General features: G+C 33.8%; 1 protein-coding gene across 3 annotated transcripts in view; it reads left to right on the top strand.

Annotated features, from left to right (window-relative positions):
- mia3 (MIA SH3 domain ER export factor 3) overlaps positions 1 to 23,138 on the top strand; it is a 32,534-nt gene extending 9,396 nt beyond the window's left edge. Inside the window, exons 7-28 of one of the 3 annotated variants that reach the window (XM_073853103.1) lie at positions 3,777 to 3,908; positions 3,996 to 4,017; positions 5,711 to 5,799; positions 5,890 to 5,967; positions 6,059 to 6,169; positions 6,265 to 6,336; positions 7,611 to 7,715; positions 7,798 to 7,920; positions 7,999 to 8,098; positions 9,809 to 9,864; positions 9,945 to 10,035; positions 10,124 to 10,262; positions 11,597 to 11,759; positions 11,849 to 11,884; positions 12,533 to 12,600; positions 12,687 to 12,784; positions 16,396 to 16,509; positions 16,760 to 16,828; positions 17,820 to 17,869; positions 18,020 to 18,085; positions 19,663 to 19,906; positions 21,849 to 23,138. In XM_073853103.1, coding sequence (XP_073709204.1) covers positions 3,777 to 3,908; positions 3,996 to 4,017; positions 5,711 to 5,799; positions 5,890 to 5,967; positions 6,059 to 6,169; positions 6,265 to 6,336; positions 7,611 to 7,715; positions 7,798 to 7,920; positions 7,999 to 8,098; positions 9,809 to 9,864; positions 9,945 to 10,035; positions 10,124 to 10,262; positions 11,597 to 11,759; positions 11,849 to 11,884; positions 12,533 to 12,600; positions 12,687 to 12,784; positions 16,396 to 16,509; positions 16,760 to 16,828; positions 17,820 to 17,869; positions 18,020 to 18,085; positions 19,663 to 19,906; positions 21,849 to 22,114 — 2,292 coding nt within the window. In that variant the 3' untranslated portion in view covers positions 22,115 to 23,138. The remainder of the gene's footprint in view (positions 1 to 3,776; positions 3,909 to 3,995; positions 4,018 to 5,710; positions 5,800 to 5,889; positions 5,968 to 6,058; positions 6,170 to 6,264; positions 6,337 to 7,610; positions 7,716 to 7,797; positions 7,921 to 7,998; positions 8,099 to 9,808; positions 9,865 to 9,944; positions 10,036 to 10,123; positions 10,263 to 11,596; positions 11,760 to 11,848; positions 11,885 to 12,532; positions 12,601 to 12,686; positions 12,785 to 16,395; positions 16,510 to 16,759; positions 16,829 to 17,819; positions 17,870 to 18,019; positions 18,086 to 19,662; positions 19,907 to 21,848) is intronic. The other 2 variants (XM_073853105.1, XM_073853104.1) reach the window with 2 other exon arrangements.
- The last annotated feature ends 1,064 nt before the right edge of the window (positions 23,139 to 24,202 follow it).

Here is a 24,202-nt window from a genome sequence, read left to right as displayed (position 1 = left end):
GTTTTAGTTAAACTGCCTGTTGTCCTTCAGAAAAATCCTTCATGTCCCACAAATTATTTGGTTTTTCAGCATCTTTGTGTATTTGAACCCTTTCCAACAATGACTGTATGATTCTGAGATCCATCTTTTCTCACTGAGGACAACTGAGAGACTCCTATACAGCTATTACAGAAGGTTCAAACACTCACTGATGCTCCAGAAGGAAACACAATGCATTAAGAGCCGGGGGGTGAAAACTTTTGAACAGAATAAAGATATGATATTTAGGTAAAATAGGAAAAATGTACACATTTTTTTAATTAAGTACTGCCCTTCAAAAGTTACAGAAGATACTTACATGTTTTCCAATAGACAAAATAAGTTAAATTTACCCTGATCTTCAAATTTAAAAGTTAACACACCTGATTCTTAATGCATGCTTTTTTCCTTCTGGAGCATCAGGGAGCATTTGAACCTTCTGTAATAGTTCTGTAATCAGTTGTCCTCGGTGTGAAAAGATGGATCAAAATCATACAGTCATTGTTGAAAAGCGTTCAAAAACACAAAAATGCTGAAAAACCAAAGAATCTGTGGGACCTAAAGGATTTTTCTGAAGAACAGCAGGCAGTTTAACTGTTCAGAACAAACAAGGGACTCATGAACAACTATCACTAAACAAAAAAACAAAAACAAAAAAACAGCTGTGGATTATTCAGGTAACAACACAGTATTAAGAATCAAGCGTATGTAAACTTTTGAACTGGGTCATTTGTATAAATTCAACTATTATTTTCTTTTGTGAACTATATATGAAAACATCTTTTATGTGCAATATCTCATTCAAGTCAGTAGTAAAAAAAAAATGCCATGCATTTTGTATGATCCCTGTTATTTTGCTAAAATAATTAACATTTTGAACATTGTGCAAGGTGTATGTGAACTTTTGACCTCAATTGTGTAGATTAATATAAAATGTATGTTTCTAAGGTAGACCTGTTTATCCTCTATATATTTATTCAGTGTTTTATAAGATTTTGTCATGACGGGTCACGTCTGCTTCAGGTCATGTGACAGCTAATAGGCATCCGTGAATGAAATCCTATAGGGCTTCGTGCTAAACCCCGTAATTAAACTATAATCGAGACAAATATGTGTATGAAACCCTAACTATATTAAATTTCAAATCATTTAAATTAAATATCACTCCCCTATATACAACATATCCACTAAATAGTCGTTTAATCAATCTGCTAATTTTTCAAACCCGCTAGCATCACAGCTACATGGGCTCTCCTGCTCTCACCGCCCCCCCATAACCAATCAGAAGCCGCCGTCAGCATCACATGACCGCGCGCTCACAGAGTAGAAACACTTCTCTTCGTGAGAGACTCTTGTCTCAGCGTTTTGAAATGTTGACGTGTTGAAAGAGATCAACACTGATCTTCCTCCAGCCGCGATTTCAAAACATACTAATTGTATATATTTACTACGCTTCTATATACCCTTTAAATATCTATTCGCTTCAAAAGTAAAGCGTGTCAGAGCGGATTTATATTAGAAAACACCGGCTTCCCGAGATGAACCTGCGGTCCGCCATTTATACTGTGTTTATCGGACTCAACCTCCGTCTGTGAGCGCTCGGTTACTCTGGTAAATAAGTTTAAACGCTTAAAACGAGAATGGATTCACAGGAAAGTCTTACCTCTCCACCAGCTGAGATAGAAAACGCAGCCTTTTTCGTCTTCATCCTGTCCAGACTTCAGGAAGTAAGTGTTAACACTCTCTTCAGGACTGAACTGTATGATTTATAACGACTTAAATGTGTCATTCAGGCTGTAGATCAGTATAAAATCCATACAGTAGTTGTGTTATAATGGCATAGTGCTGTATTTTGACCCAGCTCTCAGAGTAATTCTACAATTCCGGTGAGTTAAGTCCATTAAGCATCATATAAAATCCCAAGGCAACCAAATTGGCTCATTTAAACTGAGTTGTAAGTGCTTATTCTAGGCATTAGGTGACTGGGTTTCACCAGAGGTGAAAGTCCATTAAACCCCTGGTGTTGTATTTCTGTTACATGTGGCTGAGGATAAGGGTCAGTGCCTAAATAGACATTTTCGCTCTAAAAAAGTGCAGAAATTGATCTTAAACCGTCACAGGTTTGTCGTCCGGGCCTGATAACTAACTGAAGGTTTCACCTGTGAAGGCTGTGAAACCTATGGCAACTTGTTTCCATGAGAGAAATTGTGACTTTTAAAGTCAGATTTGTAAGATGTAAAGTCAGAATTGTAAGATATACACTACCAGTGAAAGGTTTTTGAAAAGTAAGATGTTTAATGTTTAATCAAGCCTGTATTTATTTGAGCCAAAGTACAACAAAAACTAAATTTTGAATTTTTTTTACTATTTAAAATAACTGCTTTCTATTTAAATATTTTAAAATGTAATTTATTTTGTGATGCCAAGTTGAATTTTCAGCATCATTACGCCAGTCTTCAGTGTCACACGAGCCTTTAGAAACATTTTTTTAAAAATTATTATTATTATTGTCAATATTTAAAACAGTTGAGTACTCCAACCCCCCCCCCCCCCCCCCCAAATTAATCTAAGATCAGCATTTATGTGAAATAAAATGCTTTTGTAACCATTCAAAAGCTTGGAGTCAGTATATTTTCTTTTTTTTTTTTCTTTTCAGAAAGAGTTACAGAAATTAAAACTTTTTATTTAGCAAGTATGCTTTAAATTGATGAAAGTGTTGGTAAAGACGTTTTATAATTTTACAAAAGATTTCTATTTCAGATAAACGCTGTTCTTCTGAACTTTCTGTTCATCAAAGAAACCTAAATAAAAATCTAGTCAGCTGTTTTCAACATAATATTGATTTTGAGCAGCAAATCAGGATATTAGAATGATTTCTAAAGGATTATGTGACTGGAGTAATGATGCTAGAAATTCAGCTTTAGAATCACAGGAATAAATTGCATTTTAAAATATATTCAAATAGATAAGTTATTTTAAATAGTAAAAATATTTAACTATTATATTTCATTTTTTTGTTGTACTTTGGGTCAAATAAATGCAGGCTTGGTGAACAGAGGAGACATATTTAATAAACATTAAAAATCTTACTGTTCAAAAACTTTTGACTTTTTACATTTTATTCTTAAATTGATTGATCTGAAAACAGGTTTGACAACCGGGTCTGCTAACTAAACTGAAAGTTTCATCTGTCAGGCAGTGAAACTCTATTGAAGCTTGTTTCCACCACAGGATGAAGAATTAAAAGTAATTGTGTTTTTTTTTTTTTTTTTTTTTGTATATAGATTATAAAGATATAAAGTAGCAATTACTTTTTAAAAAATTATTTTCTTCTGTGTTGGAAACCAAAAAAAAAAAAAAAAACAGGTTTGTAAACGAGAAGTCAAAATTTTGAAATATTGTCTTGGAATTTGCATAAATTCTGTTTATATCTTGTAATTCAGATTTTAAATAATCAGAATTCCAGAAAAAAGTCAAAATAGTGAGATATAACTCAGAATTCCAAGAATTTTGAAACTTAAACTGAGAATTCTGAGGAAAAAAGTAAGAATTCTGAGTTTATATCTTGCATCTAAATTCAGATTTTTTTTTTTTCCATTTCAAATTGCTAGAATAAATGTCAGATTGTGAGATGAAGAGTTGGAAGTACTTTTTTATTTTAATTTTTTTTTATCCACTGTAATATCCTCTGACTATTTACTGTACTAGTAATTATCATAAAACTGATTATATTTCTTGTGGTTTTTTGTGTCGATTAGATAATCACTGCTCTTCCGGAGGAATGGCGACCGGGCCCCACTTTCCACGGCGTCCCCTGGGAGCCGGTGGTCGTCACAGCGGTTGTCGGTGCCCTCACAGTACTGATGTTCTGTTGGAGGACGGTTCTCGCTGTAAGAATCAGCTTGTGATAAATGTTTTCATTCTCTTGAGATTGAATCAATCTAATCTAATCATTCAACTCTTCTTTTCTCCTCTAGATCAAAGGCAGAACCTATCAATGTAAGTCACTTCTCAGCCTCTTCATGATTGAGATATCAGCTAAATATACATTTTATCTCATAAAGATCTCTTAGCGTTGGGTGATATGATGGCATAAACATGCTTAAATATGTGACCCTGGACCACAAAACCAGCCATAAGGGTCAGTTTTTTGAAATTGAGATTTATACACCATCTGAAATAATTGTTTGCATTGATGTATGGTTTGTTAGGATAGGACAATATTTGGCCAAGATACAACTTTTTGAAAATCTGGAATCTGATGGTGCAAAACTATCAAAATATTGAGAAAATCGCCTTTAGAATTGTCCAAATGAAGTTTTTAGCAATGCATATTACTTATCAAGAATTTCGTTTTGATATATTTACAGTAGGAAATTTACAAAATATCTTCATGGAACATGATCTTTACTTAATATCAGAAAAATCAGTATTTTGACCCATACAGTGTATTTTTGGCTATTGCTACTTAAGACTCCAGGGTCACAAATATAAGCTAATTTTATCAGATAAAAGTTATGTGTTTTGTATTGTAGTTGAAATTGCACTACAAAAAGTAAATACAAAATAACTATTTTATTTTGTTTGATACATTTTTCAATGTAATTTATAGCTTCCTTTCCAAATAATTCAAATATTAAGTTAAAAAAAATACTTTTTCTTGTAGTTTTTAAAATATTTTTTCCAAAAGATGTATTAACTCTTAAAATATTGTAATATTATAATATTGTAATATTAATGGTTGTAATATTAGTTAATATAAATAACGACATTGAGTAACTCATAATTACGTATTCAATTATTCTTACCTTAAACACAATACCAGATTTTTACCAGAATAATGTTTTTTTTTCCCCCAATATTTTGCAAAAACTTTTGAAATATTTTTAGTATTTAAAATATTAAAACTGTTTTCTATTTGAATATATTTTTAAATATAATTCCTGATTTTAAAGCTGAATTTTTGCATCATTACTCCAGTCACATGATCCTTCAGAAATCATTCTAATATTCTGCAGTGTATAATATTTTCGGGTTTCTTTGATGAATAGAAAGTTCAAAAGAACAGCATTTAAAATAGAAATCTTTTGTAACATTATAAATGTCTTTTATCATCACTTTTGATCGATTTAAAGCATCCTTGCTCAATAAAAGTATTAATTTATAATTTTTTCCCAAATAAAATTATACTGACTCAAAGCTTTTGAATGGTATAGTGTATAACATTACAAAAACGTTTTATTTCAGATAAATGCTGATCTTTGGATCTTTCTATTCATCAAAAAATCCTGAAAAAATGTACTCAACTGTTTTAAATATTTATATTAATGATAAATGTTTCTTGATCAGCAAATCAGCATATTAGAAAGATTTCTGAAGGATCAATGATGCTGAAAATTCAGCTTTAAAATCACAGGAATAAATTACATTTTAAAATATATTCAAATAGAAAACAGCTATTTTAAATGATAAAAAATATTTCAAAATGTCACTGTTTTTGCTGTACTTTGGATCAAATAAATGCAGGCTTGATGAGCAAAAGAGACTGTTCAAAATCTTTTGACTGGTAGTGTATGTAGGGATTTTTTCTGTAAAAAATTTTTTTGTAGTAATTTTAAGTGTTCTTAAGGTGTCTTAAAATATTTTCTTTACTCATTAAAAATATATTTTGCATCATTTTTTTCTTTCGCAGTAACCGAAAAGCAGCTCAGAGACAAGATCCAGCAGCTTCTCAATGAGAAATCTGATGCTGCTAACAAGATCACGGAACTAAACGACATGGTAAACTTAATTCGCTCGTCTGTGGACTTACTGACTTGACTTGCTGTTTTTAGTAAAGGCTGACGAACCTAATCATTTGTCTACTTGCAGATAAAAGAGCGTGAAGAGCGGCTTAAAAACTCTGAGAAATCACTGAGCTCCAGCCAACAAGAAATGAAAGGGCTGAAGGTAAATCACAGCAGCAGGACTCATCCATCACAATCTTGCTTTCATCACATTGCGCATTTGTATAATGTGGTTTGTTGTTTTTGCTGACTAGAATCGTCACCAGAAGCTCCAGAGTCAGTGGGAGCAGATGTCAGGGAGCATTTCACAGCTCAACCAGAAAATAGTGGACACACAGGAGGAAAACTCAAACCTTAATGAGAAGGTAAGCTTTGATTGCTTTTATTTTAATTTTTTTTGCCATTGTGATTTTTGTCTCTCAGATTTTTCATAACTTTTTTGTTTTCCTCTCAACTAAAGATTGGCAAAATGCACCAGAGAATTGAGAAATACCAGAAAACACTGAAGAGCTATGACGAGGAGCGTGCAAAGGTAATTTGTGCTAGACGAGGCGATCACTAGTGGTTTTTTGGGCTTAGTTTGTCAGCCATTATATATTTACATGTATTATTTCTGTCACGCTTATGCAAAACAAATGAATGACGTGACAGGAACTATCATTCAAATAAAATAAACAAATGCAAAAAAATTGATAAATGTGGTTTGTTGCAATTGTTTAACTTACTGGACTAAAAAAAACTACATCTGAAATGAAAAAAAAATAAATAAATTTATATAAGCCATATATAATTATATGATTTTACTGAAAGAACCCTACATATCCATTGATGTAATAATTTAATAAATTATCACAAATCATAATTTAAGTAAACTTAGTTGATTAATATTCAATGATAAAAATGACTTGCGTACTTATGACTATAATATAAATTGCTTTTATGTATTTTACATTTTCATTTTAGTTGAAGTTTTAGTAATTTTGTTATGGTTTTGTAATTTAAATTTTTATTTATTTTATTTATTATTTATAATTTTATCTATTGTTTTGTGGGCATTTAATTTATTTTAACATTTAACATTTAGTTTTTCATATATGTATAATTTACTTGTATATAAATGTATTCATTTCATTTCAGATTTAATTATTTTAGTACAGTAGGTTAAAAGAAGAAAGTAATTTTGCAACTAGCTGAAATAAAATAAGTTTTTTTTTAATATTTTATTTCAGTTAACATTTATAAGAAACAATTTCATTAACAATATAAAAATAACTTATTATTATTTTAAATATTTTAAGCATAACTCTAAATAAAAAATATTAAACAATAGGGTAGTAGTAATATTATATTGTAATATATGAAAAAATATTATTAAATATTTATTGTTAACTGAATATTTTAATATTGAATATTTTAGATATTTTAATATAATTAATAACTTAAATAAATTTGATTATTAACAATATTAAAATTATTTATTTATTTTAACATTAACGTTTCGTTTTTCGTACATATATGGCTTGTATTTAAATTATATAATATTTAATTTCAGATTTAGTTATTTTAGTACAATAAGTTAAACAATTAAAATAAAATAAATGTGCAACTAGCTGGAATAAAAGTTGTTTTTATTTTTTTTTATTCTATTTTACTTAACATTTATTTTCAGAATCAAATTTTTATTAAAATTTCTAATTTTAGTCATTTGAAAATGCATCTGAACATTTGAATGAGTTCCCTCACATCCTAAAGATAAAGATATGAACCATTCTGTGTCTCTTGGGGTTTGTTTTAATCTGACAACAGGTTCATGTCCTCATGGATGAAGCCAAACTCAGAGAAGATGCTCTTAAGGCTCAGGTTCTGTCCTTTGAGAAGGAAAACGGTGGTTTAAAAGAGCAGAAGAAATCTGTAAGTCCTGCTTTTGGAGCTGTAAATCTCATTCATTCATCATCAGTGTCAGCTCAATCTAATGATATTTATTTTCCGACAGCTCCTCCGTGACGCTAAAGACTGGCAGGAGAAGCACAAGAAACTGAGCGAGGAGATCCGAGTTTATCACAAATCCCAGAAAGAGCTGGAAGACTCTCTGGTGCACAAGGAGAATGAGATTGATGTGAGTTGTTGCAAATTAGAAACCAGCTGCTCATAGTGTTTTCTCTAAAATATCACATCATATATGTCTGGTCTGTAGGTTTTGTCCAGCTGTATTGCGGAGCTCAACCGTCTGGGAGCCTGTGATCTTGCAGACCTGCAGAAAGACGATGCTAAAATGTCTAATGGAGAAGATGCTGGTAAGTTTCTATTTATAACTCCAGTTTTTGTTTAGATCTGTTTTCTCTGTCCTTTTTTTGTCTTTTGTCAGGGGAGTTGTTTTCATTTGCATTCAGCAGAGTGACTCATAAAATAGCTTTATTTCTCATGTGAGTGCTGTGATTCACAGATGAAATGAGAGTTATCTACTGAGAAAAGTGCTCAAGAAATAATCAAGATTCTGATTATGTTTGAAGTGCCAATCACAGATTTCCATTTAAGAACTTCAACTATCAGATTGTTCTGTTTTTTTTTTTGTTTGTTTGCATCAGTTGAATTTCAAATCCAATAATCCAATTATGCAAACCTCTCCTAATAAGCTAGATTTAATGCATCTGATGCATGCATGTTTATTTTTGTTTGCAGTTATACTCAGGAGAAGTGTTCCAACTAAAGTTAAAAGCACTGTTATATTGTTGTTTTAAATATATTAAGCATAATTCTAAATAAAAATATTAAAGTAGGGTAGTAGTAATATTTTAGTTAATTGATTATATTTAATATTGAATCTTTTTGATAAGATATAAAAACTTTTAGATCTTGTAATATATATAACTAATATTTAAAATATTAAAATAAGATATTAATATTATTATTATTATTATTATTATAAATAAAAAATTAAATAAAAATAGGGTAGTATTAGTAATATTTAAATTTGTTAATTGAATATTTAAAATATAATATTTTAGATTTTAATACAAGTTTAATAATTAGATTAGTAACAATAATAAAAGATATCTTTTTAAATTAAGCATAATTCTAAACAAAAATATTAAACACATTAGAGTAGTAGTAGTAGTTAAATTTTTTAATTGAATATTTTAGTAAGGTTTTTTTTTGATATTTTAATATAAGTGATAATGTTATTAATGATTTTTAAATAAGATATTATTATTATTATTATTATTTTTATTTTAAACAGTTCTAAATAAAAATATAAAACAAAATAATGTAGTAGTAATATTTTAATTTATTGAATATATTTAATGTCGAATATTTTAAGATTTAAAAACTTTTTAAATATTTTAAGATAGCTTTAATAATTACATTATTAATAATATTATTAATAATAAAAAATATGTTGAATATATTAAGCATTATTCTATATAAAATATGAAACAAAATTAAGCAGTAGTAATATTTTAATTTATTAATTCTGTTTAATATTAAATATTTTAATAAATTGTAAAAGCTTTTTGGATATTTTAAAATATATTTTTAATAATTATAATATTAAAATACATTTATTATTATTATTATTATTATTATTATTATTATTATTGTTGTTTTAAATATATTAAGCATCATTCTGAATAAAAATATGAAACAAAATAGGGTAGTATTTCAAAACACTTTTAGATATTAAAATATAACTATAATTTATATTATTACCGATATTAAAATAAGATATTATTAATAATAAATTAAACCATTTGAATTAAAAATATTACACGAAATGACATTACTATTGTAATATTAGAGTAAAATGAAGAAAATTAATGCAAAAATTATGTTATTTTTACGGTAGAATTGTAAAATCACAACACTAATATTTATAGATGTTTTAAGATGTCATTTAATTTATTTATTGAACATTGGTGTCTCACAAGAAATAAGCTACTTGAGACTTAAAGATGTTGAATGAAACATTCTCCTGTTCTAAATAACAAGTGTCTATTTTCTTTCAGAGAAGAAGATGGACACCACGAGACTACGAATCAAACAGATGATGGACGTCTCCAGGGTACATAACGTCTGCTTCAGCCAGATTTCATTTTGAGCATAATTCAACACTACTTATTTACAATAGCATTTCTATTTCAGATTAAAGCGACTCTCAACGTTGTTGAGGACGAGAGGAACCGTTACATGGAAACTCTCCTCACCGAACAAAAATCCAGACAGGAGCTGGAGGGTATGAAATCTGTGATTGTTTATTTGAACACCTTCTGATGGCTTTCCACATCTTCATCTAATCACATACTGTGTTTTTTGTAATCCAGAGCAATATCAGAAGGTCATGCATGACCAGATGAATCTAAAGAATGAAAAGAGTCACCTGGAGAACCAGTTCAAGAACCTGCAGCAGAGGCTGGAAATCACCACTGAACTCTACCAGCAAAAAGAGAACGCACTGCAGCAGTGAGAGCACACACTTTATTCACATCACATCTAAACCACAGAAGACGTACAAATTAATTGTATAAAAGCCAGTTATTGTGATCAGTTTTCTATACTAGTGTTGCACAATATACCGGCACTAATTTAAGTTGAGGAATAATTTTCGTCAACGACATTTTTAAAATCTATTGACATTTTCGCCAACAAATAAAAACGGAACTAAAATGTTTGGGAGGGATGATTTGAGAAGAGATTCATCCAGAACGAATCCGCTGCGTGGTTAGGAGTAGGGTTGCTAAAGCTTAAAAATACCCGTGGTGCCATTGCATCTTTTAAACGGTAGTAACGTTATAAATTAATATCTTTTAATATACAAGCTGCTAACTTGGAAATTTCAAGACATCTGAGCAATAATGCTCCTGACAGTTCAGCAATACGACACGAGCAAGGGTTAAGATGGCTGTTTTTGTTTCGTTTCTGTGTCTCATGAATGGAGAAATACACACAAAATGATGTTGGATCGTCGGTTTTGACCAGTATTCACGTAAACGCACTCGGTTACGTCTTAGGTGAACGTCAGCATTTGGGAGACTTTCGGATATGTATCAATACATTGCATCTGTGCCTTCGGTTTTAAAGGGACAGCAGCCTAATTTAGTTGCTATTGTCTGTGGCTTCATTATAATCAAACAACAAAAGACAGAAAATCACTCACTGCTCTTGACTTAATCACTTTAGTAGCCCTAATGAAGATAAATCTCAATGTATTTATATAAATAAATATGTCTGCTTGAAAGAATGAAGAATGTGGTAAACAAAGAATGCATAATTAGCATATATAGCTGTAACTGTAAATTTCGTTGATTATAATCGTATCGTATTTAGTCGACTAAAACTAAAACAATTCAGATGACTAAAATGTGACTTTAACACATCCTTGCTGAATTAAAAGTATTAATTTCTTTCAAAAAAAAAAAGAGAGAAAAAAATGTACTTTCCCCAAACTTATGAACAGTAGTGTATATTGTTAGAAAAGCTTTGTATTTTAAATAAATGCTGTTCTTTTTAACTTTTTATTCATCAAAGAATCTTGAGAAAAGGTTTCAGCACTGATAATAAATCAGCATATTAGAATGATTTCTAAAGGATCATGTGACGCTGAATACTGGAGTAATAATATTTTACAATATAATCTTTTTTTCTGCATTTTTGACTCAACCTTGATGAGAAACTTATTTAAATTACATCAAAAATCTAAAAAAAAAAACAGTACTGTAAATTGAGTTTGAAAGCTCAAATGAGGCCTGTATTGCATGATGTTGCATTGCTAATATAAACTCTCCTGTTGTGTGTAGGAAACTGACTCAAGAGGAGCTGGAGAGGCGTGAGAAGGAGACAAAGCTGTCAGAGGTGGACAGTAAAGCTATTCGCTCAGAGGAGGAGGTCAGAGCCCTCAAACAGAAGATCAAGGATATCGAGGAAGAGATGCAGCAGAACGAACGCTCTTTGAAGTCTGAGGTGAGAAACTCTAAGCGCATATTCTCTACAGATTCGCTGTATTGTCAATCCAGCACATCACGGTCTCAATCTTACCTCCCTAAAAACAGGTGGCAGTCCAGGAGAAGAAAGCCCATGAGAACTGGGTGAGTAATTACCGTGATATGTCTTTCTAATGAAAACTAGAAAACCTTTTGTCTTTTGTGTTAGGAATTCACTGGCTGATACTGATTGCTTACATTTTTTTATGGCAGATTAAAATTATTATTATTTTTTTTCAAATTGTATTAAATCAGAAGATTAAACAGACAACACAGCATTTCTGGGGAAAAAATAAAACATTTCATAGGGCCATAACATTATTGTAGACATGCTTTATTATTGTTAAAATGATTAATAATAATTATACCATAAAAATGGAATGTAGAAAAAATTAATCTGCATAAATAAACAGAATAAAAAAAAAGCATGGAATTTTGAGAAAATACAACTGATTTCATGGGCCCCTGAAAAGGTAATTTTTGTTAGTTTTAATAGTTTTTAAATATTAAGTTTCATGTTTTTAATTAATTGGACAAGCTTTTTGAATACTAAAATAAGTAAAGTAAACAAAAATGAGAAATGTTGCCTAGTAACTGAAATAAAAATAAAGCTAAATAGAAAAATCATTACAATTAAATGACAATGACAAAAAGCAGATAAAGTGACAAACTTAAACTTAGCTAATAATATTAATACTAATACTGATATATTTACCAGTGTATTAATCATACCTACTTGTTTCTTTTTAATAGTTAAAAGCCCGTGCTTCAGAACGAACTCTGGTGGAGGAAAGAAGAGAGTCAGTCACTCTTCGTCAGAAGTGAGTATTCATCAAATTACACTGCAGTAATATTGCTGTAGTTGTCATTGATGTTTCTGATCTCTGATGTTTGTATATTTCTAAAGGCTTGTGGAGTACAGAGATAAAATATCAGACCTGGAGCAAAGTCTGTTCAAAGTCAACTCTGGACCTCCAGATCGGCACATGCCGCCACAGAGAAGAGGTGAGCAGTTTCCATCCTCAAATTCACTTTCACTGGCTCTTTAAAACACAAAACAGAACAGCTGCTGCATAATGCAGTGTTGTTAATTTTAACTAAACTATTACAAATAATTTGAGTAAATAGAAAAAAAAATTAAATATAAATACTATGTGAAAGTTTTAAAAAGTAAAATAACTGAAATATAAATAAATGAAATAATATACAGAGGTAAAAAACATAGAAATGCTTCGAGAATCGAGTCCAAATGCTTCGAGAATCAAGACGAAATGCTTCGAGAATCAAGACTAAATGCTTCAAGAATCGAGTCCAAATGCTTCGAGAATCAAGACGAAATGCTTCGAGAATAGAGTCCAAATGCTTCGAGAATCAAGACGAAATGCTTCGAGAATCAAGACGAAATGCTTCGAGAATCAAGACGAAATGCTTCGAGAATCAAGACGAAATGCTTCAAGAATCGAGTCCAAATGCTTCGAGAATCAAGACGAAATGCTTCGAGAATAGAGTCCAAATGCTTCGAGAATCAAGACGAAATGCTTCGAGAATCAAGACGAAATGCTTCGAGAATCAAGACGAAATGCTTCGAGAATCGAGTCCAAATGCTTCGAGAATCAAGACGAAATGCTTCGAGAATCGAGTCCAAATGCTACGAGAATCAAGACGAAATGCTTCGAGAATCAAGACGAAATGCTTCGAGAATCGAGTCCAAATGCTTCGAGAATCAAGACGAAATGCTTCGAGAATCGAGTCCAAATGCTTCGAGAATCGAGTCCAAATGCTTCGAGAATCGAGTCCAAATGCTTCGAGAATCAAGACGAAATGCTTCGAGAATCGAGTCCAAATGCTTCGAGAATCAAGACGAAATGCTTCGAGAATCAAGTCTAAATGCTTCGAGAATCGAGACGAAATGCTTCGAGATTCAAGACGAAATGCTTCGAGAATAAAGTCTAAATGCTTCGAGAATCGAGACGAAATGCTTCGAGATTCAAGACGAAATGCTTCGATATTCAAGACGAAATGCTTCGAGAATCGAGTCCAAATGCTTCGAGAATCGAGACGAAATGCTTCGAGAATCGAGACTAAATGCTTCGAGAATCGAGTCCAAATGCTTCGAGAATCGAGACGAAATGCTTCGAGAATCGAGACTAAATGCTTCGAGAATCGAGTCCAAATGCTTCGAGAATCAAGACGAAATGCTTCGAGAATCGAGTCCAAATGCTTCGAGAATCAAGACGAAATGCTTCGAGAATCGAGTCCAAATGCTTCGAGAATCGAGTCCAAATGCTTCGAGAATCGAGTCCAAATGCTTCGAGAATCAAGACGAAATGCTTCGAGAATCAAGTCTAAATGCTTCGAGAATCGAGACGAAATGCTTCGAGATTCAAGACGAAATGCTTCGAGAATCAAGTCTAAATGCTTCGAGAATCGAGACGAAATGCTTCGAGATTCAAGACGAAATGCTTCGAGATTCAAGACGAAATGCTTCGAGAATCGAGTCCAAATGCTTTGAGAATCGAGACGAAATGCTTCGAGAATCGAGACGAAATGCTTTGAGAATCAAGTCTAAATGCTTCAAGAATCGAGTCCAAATGCTTCGAGAATCAAGACGAAATGCTTCGAGAATCGAGACGAAATGCTTCGAGATTCAAGACGAAATGCTTCGAGAATCAAGACGAAATGCTTCAAGAATCGAGTCCAAATGCTTCGAGAATCAAGACGAAATGCTTCGAGAATCGAGTCCAAATGCTACGAGAATCAAGACGAAATGCTTCGAGATTCAAGACGAAATGCTTCGAGAATCGAGTCCAAATGCTTCGAGAATCGAGTCCAAATGCTTCGAGAATCGAGTCCAAATGCTTCGAGAATCAAGACGAAATGCTTCGAGAATCGAGTCCAAATGCTTCGAGAATCAAGACGAAATGCTTCGAGAATCAAGTCTAAATGCTTCGAGAATCGAGACGAAATGCTTCGAGATTCAAGACGAAATGCTTCGAGAATAAAGTCTAAATGCTTCGAGAATCGAGACGAAATGCTTCGAGATTCAAGACGAAATGCTTCGATATTCAAGACGAAATGCTTCGAGAATCGAGTCCAAATGCTTCGAGAATCGAGACGAAATGCTTCGAGAATCGAGACTAAATGCTTCGAGAATCGAGTCCAAATGCTTCGAGAATCGAGACGAAATGCTTCGAGAATCGAGACGAAATGCTTCGAGATTCAAGACGAAATGCTTCAAGAATCGAGTCCAAATGCTTCGAGAATCAAGACGAAATGCTTCGAGAATCGAGTCCAAATGCTACGAGAATCAAGACGAAATGCTTCGAGATTCAAGACGAAATGCTTCGAGAATCGAGTCCAAATGCTTCGAGAATCGAGTCCAAATGCTTCGAGAATCGAGTCCAAATGCTTCGAGAATCAAGACGAAATGCTTCGAGAATCGAGTCCAAATGCTTCGAGAATCAAGACGAAATGCTTCGAGAATCAAGTCTAAATGCTTCGAGAATCGAGACGAAATGCTTCGAGATTCAAGACGAAATGCTTCGAGAATAAAGTCTAAATGCTTCGAGAATCGAGACGAAATGCTTCGAGATTCAAGACGAAATGCTTCGATATTCAAGACGAAATGCTTCGAGAATCGAGTCCAAATGCTTCGAGAATCGAGACGAAATGCTTCGAGAATCGAGACTAAATGCTTCGAGAATCGAGTCCAAATGCTTCGAGAATCGAGACGAAATGCTTCGAGAATCGAGACTAAATGCTTCGAGAATCGAGTCCAAATGCTTCGAGAATCAAGACGAAATGCTTCGAGAATCGAGTCCAAATGCTTCGAGAATCAAGACGAAATGCTTCGAGAATCGAGTCCAAATGCTTCGAGAATCGAGTCCAAATGCTTCGAGAATCGAGTCCAAATGCTTCGAGAATCAAGACGAAATGCTTCGAGAATCAAGTCTAAATGCTTCGAGAATCGAGACGAAATGCTTCGAGATTCAAGACGAAATGCTTCGAGAATCAAGTCTAAATGCTTCGAGAATCGAGACGAAATGCTTCGAGATTCAAGACGAAATGCTTCGAGATTCAAGACGAAATGCTTCGAGAATCGAGTCCAAATGCTTTGAGAATCGAGACGAAATGCTTCGAGAATCGAGACGAAATGCTTTGAGAATCAAGTCTAAATGCTTAGAGAATCGAGACGAAATGCTTCGAGAATCGAGACGAAATGCTTCGAGAATCGAGACGAAATGCTTCGAGATTCAAGACGAAATGCTTCGAGATTCAAGACGAAATGCTTCGAGAATCGAGTCCAAATGCTTCGAGAATCAAGACGAAATGCTTCGAGAATCGAGTCCAAATGTTGCACTGTTTTTCATATTGCATTAAATCATAAATCAAGAAAATTAAACCGACAACACAGCATTTCTAGGAAAGAAATAAAACATTTCATAGGGCTATAATATTATTGCAGACATGCTGTTTAATTAAAATTAATTGGAAGCTTGACAGACCCAGCAACAGTAACCGAGGGGTGGAGTTCAGCACAGTGTTGTTTCCTCTCATGTGTCCGGTTGTGTCATTAGCCCATCTTGTTTCTGATTGTGGTGGTTTGGTCTGAACAGGTGATTCGTACGGGCCATCTCCTGTGAGTGGGGGGGCTCCCTCTCCTCCTCTAATGATAGAGGGTCCTGGACGCCCCCCCTCAGCACCCGTAGGGCGACGGGGTGAACCGTTTGGTGAGTCGCCGCTGCGTCGTCTTCCTCCCCTTTACATCAACTTTATCCTCCTCCTTTCATTTCCCAGCTTTCCTGTTTTTGAATCACTCCACCTGTTAATTTTTTTTCTCCCTCAGTTTCTCTCCTCAAAGCATTCCCTTCTGTCATTGTCACTGAAAGCATTCCTGACGTGTTCGCTCCTGAACTCCAGCCTCTAATCTCAGTATGAAATGATTGATAACAGCTGCTAATCAATAGTGATGTGTTCCAGGTCCACGACCACCGTCTGACCCTCACGGACGCTTCTCAGAGCTCGGACACCCGCTGCCATCCCGACCAGGTGCTTATGATATGACCTGTTTTAAAGCATCAAAGAAGGCTGCTTTAGTTTGATTAAAATACAGTAAAAATTTGAAATATTATTGCTATTTAAAATAGATGTTTTCTGTGTGAATATATTTTAAAATGTAATTTATTTCTGTGATGCAAAGCTGAATTTTCAGCATCTTTATCACATTTTTCAGTGTCACATGATCCTTCAGAAATCATTCTAATATGCTGATTTACAGCTTAAGAAACATTTCTGATTATTATCATTGTTTAAAATAATTGTGCTGCCCAATATTTTTGTAGAAAATGTGACGCATTTTATTTTTAAGGATCAAAATATACATTTATTTGAAATGGAAATCTTTAGTACCATCATAAATGTCTTTACTTTCACTTTTGATCAATTTAATGCATCCCCACTGAATAAAAATATTAATTTCTTACAAAAAAAATGGAAATTAAAAATGTTACCTTGCCAACTAATATAAAAAAGTCCTAAAATTAACTAAAATAAAAATAAAACAAAGCTCAATAGAAACTTTATATTTAAAAAATATAATATATTAAAAATATATATATTTAAAAATAATGACAATGATAATTTTTATGATTTGAAATATAGCTGAATATTTCTATATAAATGTTTAATATTATAATATTAAATATAAATATTATAAATATATCAAATTGTTCAAAAGGACAGCATTTATTTGAAATGGAAACATTATAATTGTCTTTAATGTCACTTTTGATCAATTTAATGCATCCTTGCTGAATAAAAGTGTTAATTTCTTTAAAAAAAAAATTAAAAATTAGAAATGTTACCTTACCAACTAACTAATATAAAATAAGTACAAAAAAGAGGAAAAAATTCAAATTAAATATATATTTTTTTAAATGTCAATGATTATATTTTAAAAATAATAATGACAATAATGGTTTTTGTTGTTTAAAATATAAAAATAATAAGCTATTATGAATAATTATTGTCTGTTTTTCAGAAATGTTTCCTCCGATGACTTCATCTCCATGTGCACATGATGGACCCATGGTAATGATTTTTTTTTTCTCTGTTATTAATGTGATGCACAATATGTCCAAATGTGAGCAAGGAGATCTCCAGTAGATGTCTATTAGAAACAGTCATGCATATCCAGATGTTGTTGTCCATTAAACGGCGGTGGGTGTGTTTGCTTTAAAGCAGACGGCACCGGTCAGTGAGACGGTCGAGGCCTCAGAGCAGGTCTCGTCTGAACCTGTAGAGCCCGTGAGTACAGCGGATGGGTGCTGGGATGAATGGGACGGGTTTGTGCACAGTGCCAGGTTGCTCTGTCAGCTGTTTTTGGGTTTTCAGAGGCTGATTAAACACATGTCTTTCTGGTCACTTTCTAATCACTGTGTGGGTCTTGTGCTCAGAATGTGTCGTATGTTTAACAAAACTCATGTTGGTGAGTGAGTTACAGCATGTATAGGCCTCAAACATACTCTATACAAGTACACAAATACAACTCTAGAAACGCAAGACTTATTTGTTGCAATTTCTTTTATCAGCCCTATTGAGTGACACAAGCGCATGTTAAATATGTAAAATTGAATCCAATAATAAAAAATAAAGCTGCTTCATCTCTGCATGTCGTACAAGTTTAACACTGCACGCTTATGCTTTTACACATTTTCATAATTAGCAACATTTTTGTGGACACTTTTTTTTTTTTCCAGAGTTTTTAAAAAATATAAATTTAAAAATTCTAAACGCTTAAATCTTACATAAATAAATATATATGTATATATATATATAGAGAGAGAGAGAATATTTTTTAAAATATTTTAAAATTTAAATGTGTAAATGTGAAAAGCTTGAATCTGACAAAAAATATATATAGAGAGAGAGAGAGAATATTTTAAAAATATAAATTTATACATTCTAAAAGCTTAAATTTCCATTAATATTGAATTTAAGACAAATATTAGTATTGAAACTTGTAGTGTTACGTTTATTTTTACAGTACAATTGTAGTTTACAACACTTTTTATTTAATTGGAGTTAGATTAATAATCAACAGTTATGATGATTATTAATTAAGCTTGAGGCATTGAAATGTTAAAAGCTTGAGTTTAAACATTTGAAAGTGAAAATATTGACAAATATTAGTATTGTAACTTGTGTAAAATAAAGTGAGCAAATTCATTTTTTTTTGCAGTACAGTTGTAATTGATGACAAATATTTCTTCGTGTTTTAGAATTAGTTAATCAACAATTATAGTAATGTTAACTAGCTTGAGGTTTTGTACCATAAAAATGTTAATCAAATACTCAGTTTATTTTACAGTACAATTGTAATTTACAACAGTTATATATTTGTTTTTTAATTATTAGTTGAATTAATAATCAATAATTATTAAATTGTTTTTATAATTATAAATATTTATGATCGACAGAACTGATGATGATGATGATGATTATTGTTATTACTATTAATAATATTATAATAAATATTTTAAAAATAAGTCATAAAAATAATATTGAGTGTGGTTGGGTTCCTAAAAGACCAGTGTGGCCATTAAACAAAATCCGAGAACCGTGAGCATGCATGTGAATGGTAAATTATTGAAGTAATTTTAAACCAAATAACAATATTTGATTATTAAAATATTTGTCTTAGATGTTTGGTTTGCGGATCCCTGCGCTTGTGTCTGCTGTTGTTCTTGTATAAAGTGTGTTTGTGGTCTTGCAGTGGTTGACTGACGTCTGCTTGGGTCGGTTAACAGGAATCCGGTGTTAAACCTCCTCAGACCTTATCGAGTATTTTTCCGTAACTTGTAGTTCTGCATCTTCTCCTCCAGCTCTCCAAGTCTCAGAATCAGGGATCCTTCCTGCCGTCTCCCATCCGCGATTCTCCGGTTCCTCCACCGAAGTCTTACGGACCCCCGATGATGCCGCCCAACGGACCGCCGCCGCCAATGATGATCCGACCGCCCAATGGCCACCCGCCCATGATGCTGCCGGAGCCGCGCTTCAGACCGCCACCCATGGACTCCTACGGCCCTCCTCCCATCGGCCCCTTTGGACCCGTACCGCCACCGTTTGGTAAGGTTATTGCTCTTTTTTTGCGTCATTAAAGAGGTCATCGGATGCAAAACTAACTTTTCCACGTTGTTTGAACATTAATGTGTGTTGGCAGTTTGTGTACACAACCACCCTACAATGATACAAATCCACTCAGTGGTATTTTTTTAATCTTTAAAAGTAATATCCCCTTTTTAAAATCAGGTCATTCTCAGCTTCTTGTCGGTGTGACAAAATACAGTTGATTGACATGAGCGCCTTACCTTAGCCCCGCCCTCACCGAGCTGAAACAGTCCCAATACGATCACCATTGTGTGATACAGGTGCAGGGGAAGACTTTAATTGTGCGATTGAGGTGTTCTGTTGTTGGATGTAATAATGAACATAGCAGTCGTCATTTACTCCCGACATCTGAGCCGCTGAAGATGCAGAGGATTAACGTTACTTTCGTTTTTTAATGGAAAGCGCCGATCCCGATCTACATATGCATTTATCTTTGTGTGAATCATTCGTGATGCAGCTTCACCCACAGCAGAAGTGAGTAGAAGGGGTTTTTATGCATCTTTGCAAATGGCCTTTCTTAATGTGCTTGTTGGCAGCTAAATGCATTATGTCTCATAATCCCAGAGAGGGGCGGGGCGAGCAGAGCTCGGTGGCATTTAAAGGGGCCATGCGTTAAAATGAGCTGAAATTTTGCAAAGCTGATTTTGACAAGGTAAAAAGGTGGGTTTTTTACACTACTATTGAGAATTTTTAACCAAAGCATATAAGAGACTTTTCCTTAAGACCCTAAAGAATCATATGAACTTGTGGAAAATGGGCATCCGATGACCTCTTTAAAAGTAATATCCCTTTTTAAAATCAGGTCATTGTCAGCTTCTTGTGGGTGTGACGACACACAGACAGTGGCCACTCCCACGATAGTTGATTGACATGAGCGCCTTACCTTAGACCCGCCCTCACTGAGCTCAAACAGTCCGACTCTGACTAAGGTGCAGAGGAAGACAAGAATGTCTCAGATTGAGAGATTGAGGTGTTCTGTTGTTGGATGTAATAATGAACATAGCAGTTGCCATTTACTCCCGACATCTGAGCCGCTGAAGACGCAGAAGATTAACGTTACTTTAGTTTTTGAAAAGGAAAGCGCCGATCCTGATCTACATATGTGTCTAGTTTGTGCAAATCGTTCGTGATGCAGCTTCACCCACAGCAGAAGTGAGTAGAAGGGATTTTATGCATCTTTGCAAACTGCCTTTCTTAATGTGCATGTTGGCAAGTTTTGCAGCTAAAGTAAACATTACAGCTCGTAATCCCTCAGCAGAGAGGGGCGGGGTGAGCAAAGCTCATTTGCATTTAAAGGGCCCATGCAATAAAATGAGCTGATATTTTGCAGAGCTGATTTTGACAAGGTAAAAGGGTGTTTTTTACACTACTATTGAGAATTTTTAGCCAAAGTATATTATAGACTTTTCATTAAGACCCTTAAGAATCATATGAACTTATGGAAAATGGGCATCCAATGATCCCTTTAAAGCAGGGGTCACCACACTCGGTCCTGGAGGGCCGGTGTCCCTACAGAGTTTAGCTCCAACCCTAATCAAACTGATTATCACACCTGAACCAGCTAATCAAGGTCTTAATAGGTATACTTGAAACTTCCAGGCAGCTGTGTTGAGGCAAGTTGGAGCTAAACTCTGCAGGACACCGGCCCTCCAGGATCAAGTTTGGTGACCCTTGCTTTAAAGATTAAAAAAATACCACTGAGTGGTTGAGATTTGTATCATTGTAGGGTGGTTGTGTGCACAAACTGCCAGCACACATTAATGTTCAAACAACACGGAAAAGTGAGTTTTGCATCCGATGATCCCTTTAAAAGTAAATCGTTGTTACCATTTTGTTTCGTGATCTTGGATATCAATTTTCAGTTCATCACTAATCCTTCCGTTTGGTTTTGTTTGATCAGGTCGAGGCCCACCGTTGGGACCGCTCGGACCGCGGGACGTCCCGCCCGAATTCTTCGGCCCTCGCGGTCACCCCCCTCGCCCCTTCCTTCCCGGACCTCTGCCGCCCCCCGGAGCCATGATTCCGCCTCCGTACGGCGGGCGCAGTTTCCCGGGACCCCCTCCTCTAATCCATCAGAGCTCCAGAGAGGGCGAAGGGAACGTCACACCAGCCAACGCCCCGCCAACAGACACACCCCACCAGGACTCCACCGCGGCTGAACCTTGACACGAGAGCGTGCCGATTCGCCAGCTTGACTTTGTTCGGTCCCGATTCGTTTCAATATTTTAACCGTCAAAATATGGTTCGGGTGGGGGAAAAAATTAATTTGTGACAGAAATAACGAGGGTTTTGATTTTATACATTAGCAAACCTTTCCTATGGAAAAAGTATGATTTAATACGCATTAATTAGGTTTTTTTTTCTCCGGTGGTTGTCATGTGGTTCAATTATAATCTCTACCACTCGACCCAGTGCTGATGCATTGTGGGATATCACAGCGATATTTAGGCACGTCGTGAAGCCATTTCCTCATGCCTTTAATGTGAGAGGACTTTGAAGAGACTACATATTTTTATGCCTTTTCACCATTTTTGAACGTCGTATTCCCCGCTTTTAGTCTGATGGTCCGCCAGCTCACGTGATTATTCGCCAGCTCGCCCTGTGTTTATTTTAACGTTTGATTGGTCGTGCGTCTGCTCTTATGATTTCTTTTCCTAGCGGAAAGGCACATATGATGTCATATTGACAAAGTATTTGTTTATTTCTTTCAGCTGCGTGTTCAATAAGACATTCTCACCAATTAGACTCAATAGAAGCAGATGAACGTCTGTGTTTGTACATCCGAGTTTCACAGCCAGCAGGTGATGTATATGTATTAATGGATGATGCATGATGGTGAAACACGAGCAGAATTAGATGTGATTGATGCAAATGATTCTCTGAATTGCAATAATTCATATAAATAACTATTAAAATCTGCTCGTGTTTTATGAACGAGGCCCATGAATGCAATGCTTCTGAAAACAAAATGAAAAATACTCCAATACTCAAAATCCAGAGACCTTTTTTTGTTGTTTTTCTTTGCATTTTGTTTGATATTAGAGTAAATTATTTTAGGACGTTTGTGGAGAGGATGTATCTTGTGCGCAGGATGAGTGTCTGCATCATGTGTTGAAAGAAACGGTTTTAAAAATATGTGGCATTGATTTGACGGGTATGAATGAGTTGAATAAAGCTGCTTTTTCCTGTAGTTTTGATGAATGTGTTTACTGGCCAATCCAGGATCGTGCATCTTTCAACATCTTTCAACAAGAACTCTCTGAGGAGTCAGCAGTTTTGCTCTGGACTAATTAATCTAGCACGTTTGCATCAAGTAATTAATCATTTGAGCATTTTCCTCAGAGTATTTAGACACTTAACCCTCTTGCTGTGCTTAAAATCCTTTCCTAATTTGGCTTTCCTCATCAATAATGACCAGTTGTTTACAAATTGCATGCAAATCTTCCATTATAATGCTGTATTCTAATCAAATATTAATTCAATTTTCTTTGGGTTTTTTTTTGTTGATCTGAGCTTATGCAACTTTTAATTGAAAAAAGCATTATTTGTGGATAATTTTGGCAGTATTTACTGAAAAAAGCTGCATAAGCTCAGATCAACGAGGCCTACAGTCAGTCAGTTTAAAAATTTAATGCAAACCCTGTGCTAATTGAAAGAAAACAAGTTGATTAAAAAGGTTAAATCCAGTTTTTGATGATAATATAGTGTAATAATACATTTCTAAGCAATTTTTGTAGACGGGTCATTTTTGACCCATAGTAGTCAACATTTGAAGTGGATCAAAAAAGTTAATCAAAGTTGTCCTAGGACAAGAACAGGTATTGTTTTGGTTTTAGGACAACTTTAAAGGTTTTGATCCACTTGAACTGTTGACTACTATATAAGGATTTTCGACAGGCCAATTTTAAAATACAAAAAATATCTATTATAATTGTTCAAACACTAAGAATGTTGTGTACACATTCAAATTACAATTTTCAAATTAAGTGGTTTTTTTTTTTTTTTCAATTAAAATTAATTGGCCATAGCCTTAAAAAATGTCATTTGGTGCGACCATGATTTATATTAAAATTAATTAATTTCCTTAGATGTTCTCAGTAATTAAAGTGTTTCTTTTGTAAGTAATGATCTCATATTTTCATTCTACAATTTCAAAGTTGCCTTCTTAATTGTAGTTAGCAGGCTTATATTTCCTGTAAATTGCAAAATGATGGTAATATAAATACAAATGTTTTGCAATTTTCTTACAGGATT

Source organism: Garra rufa, chromosome 13, assembly GCF_049309525.1.
Source record: "Garra rufa chromosome 13, GarRuf1.0, whole genome shotgun sequence".
NCBI classification, from domain to species: Eukaryota; Metazoa; Chordata; class Actinopteri; order Cypriniformes; family Cyprinidae; genus Garra; species Garra rufa.
This window is presented reverse-complemented; position numbering and strand designations above follow the sequence as displayed.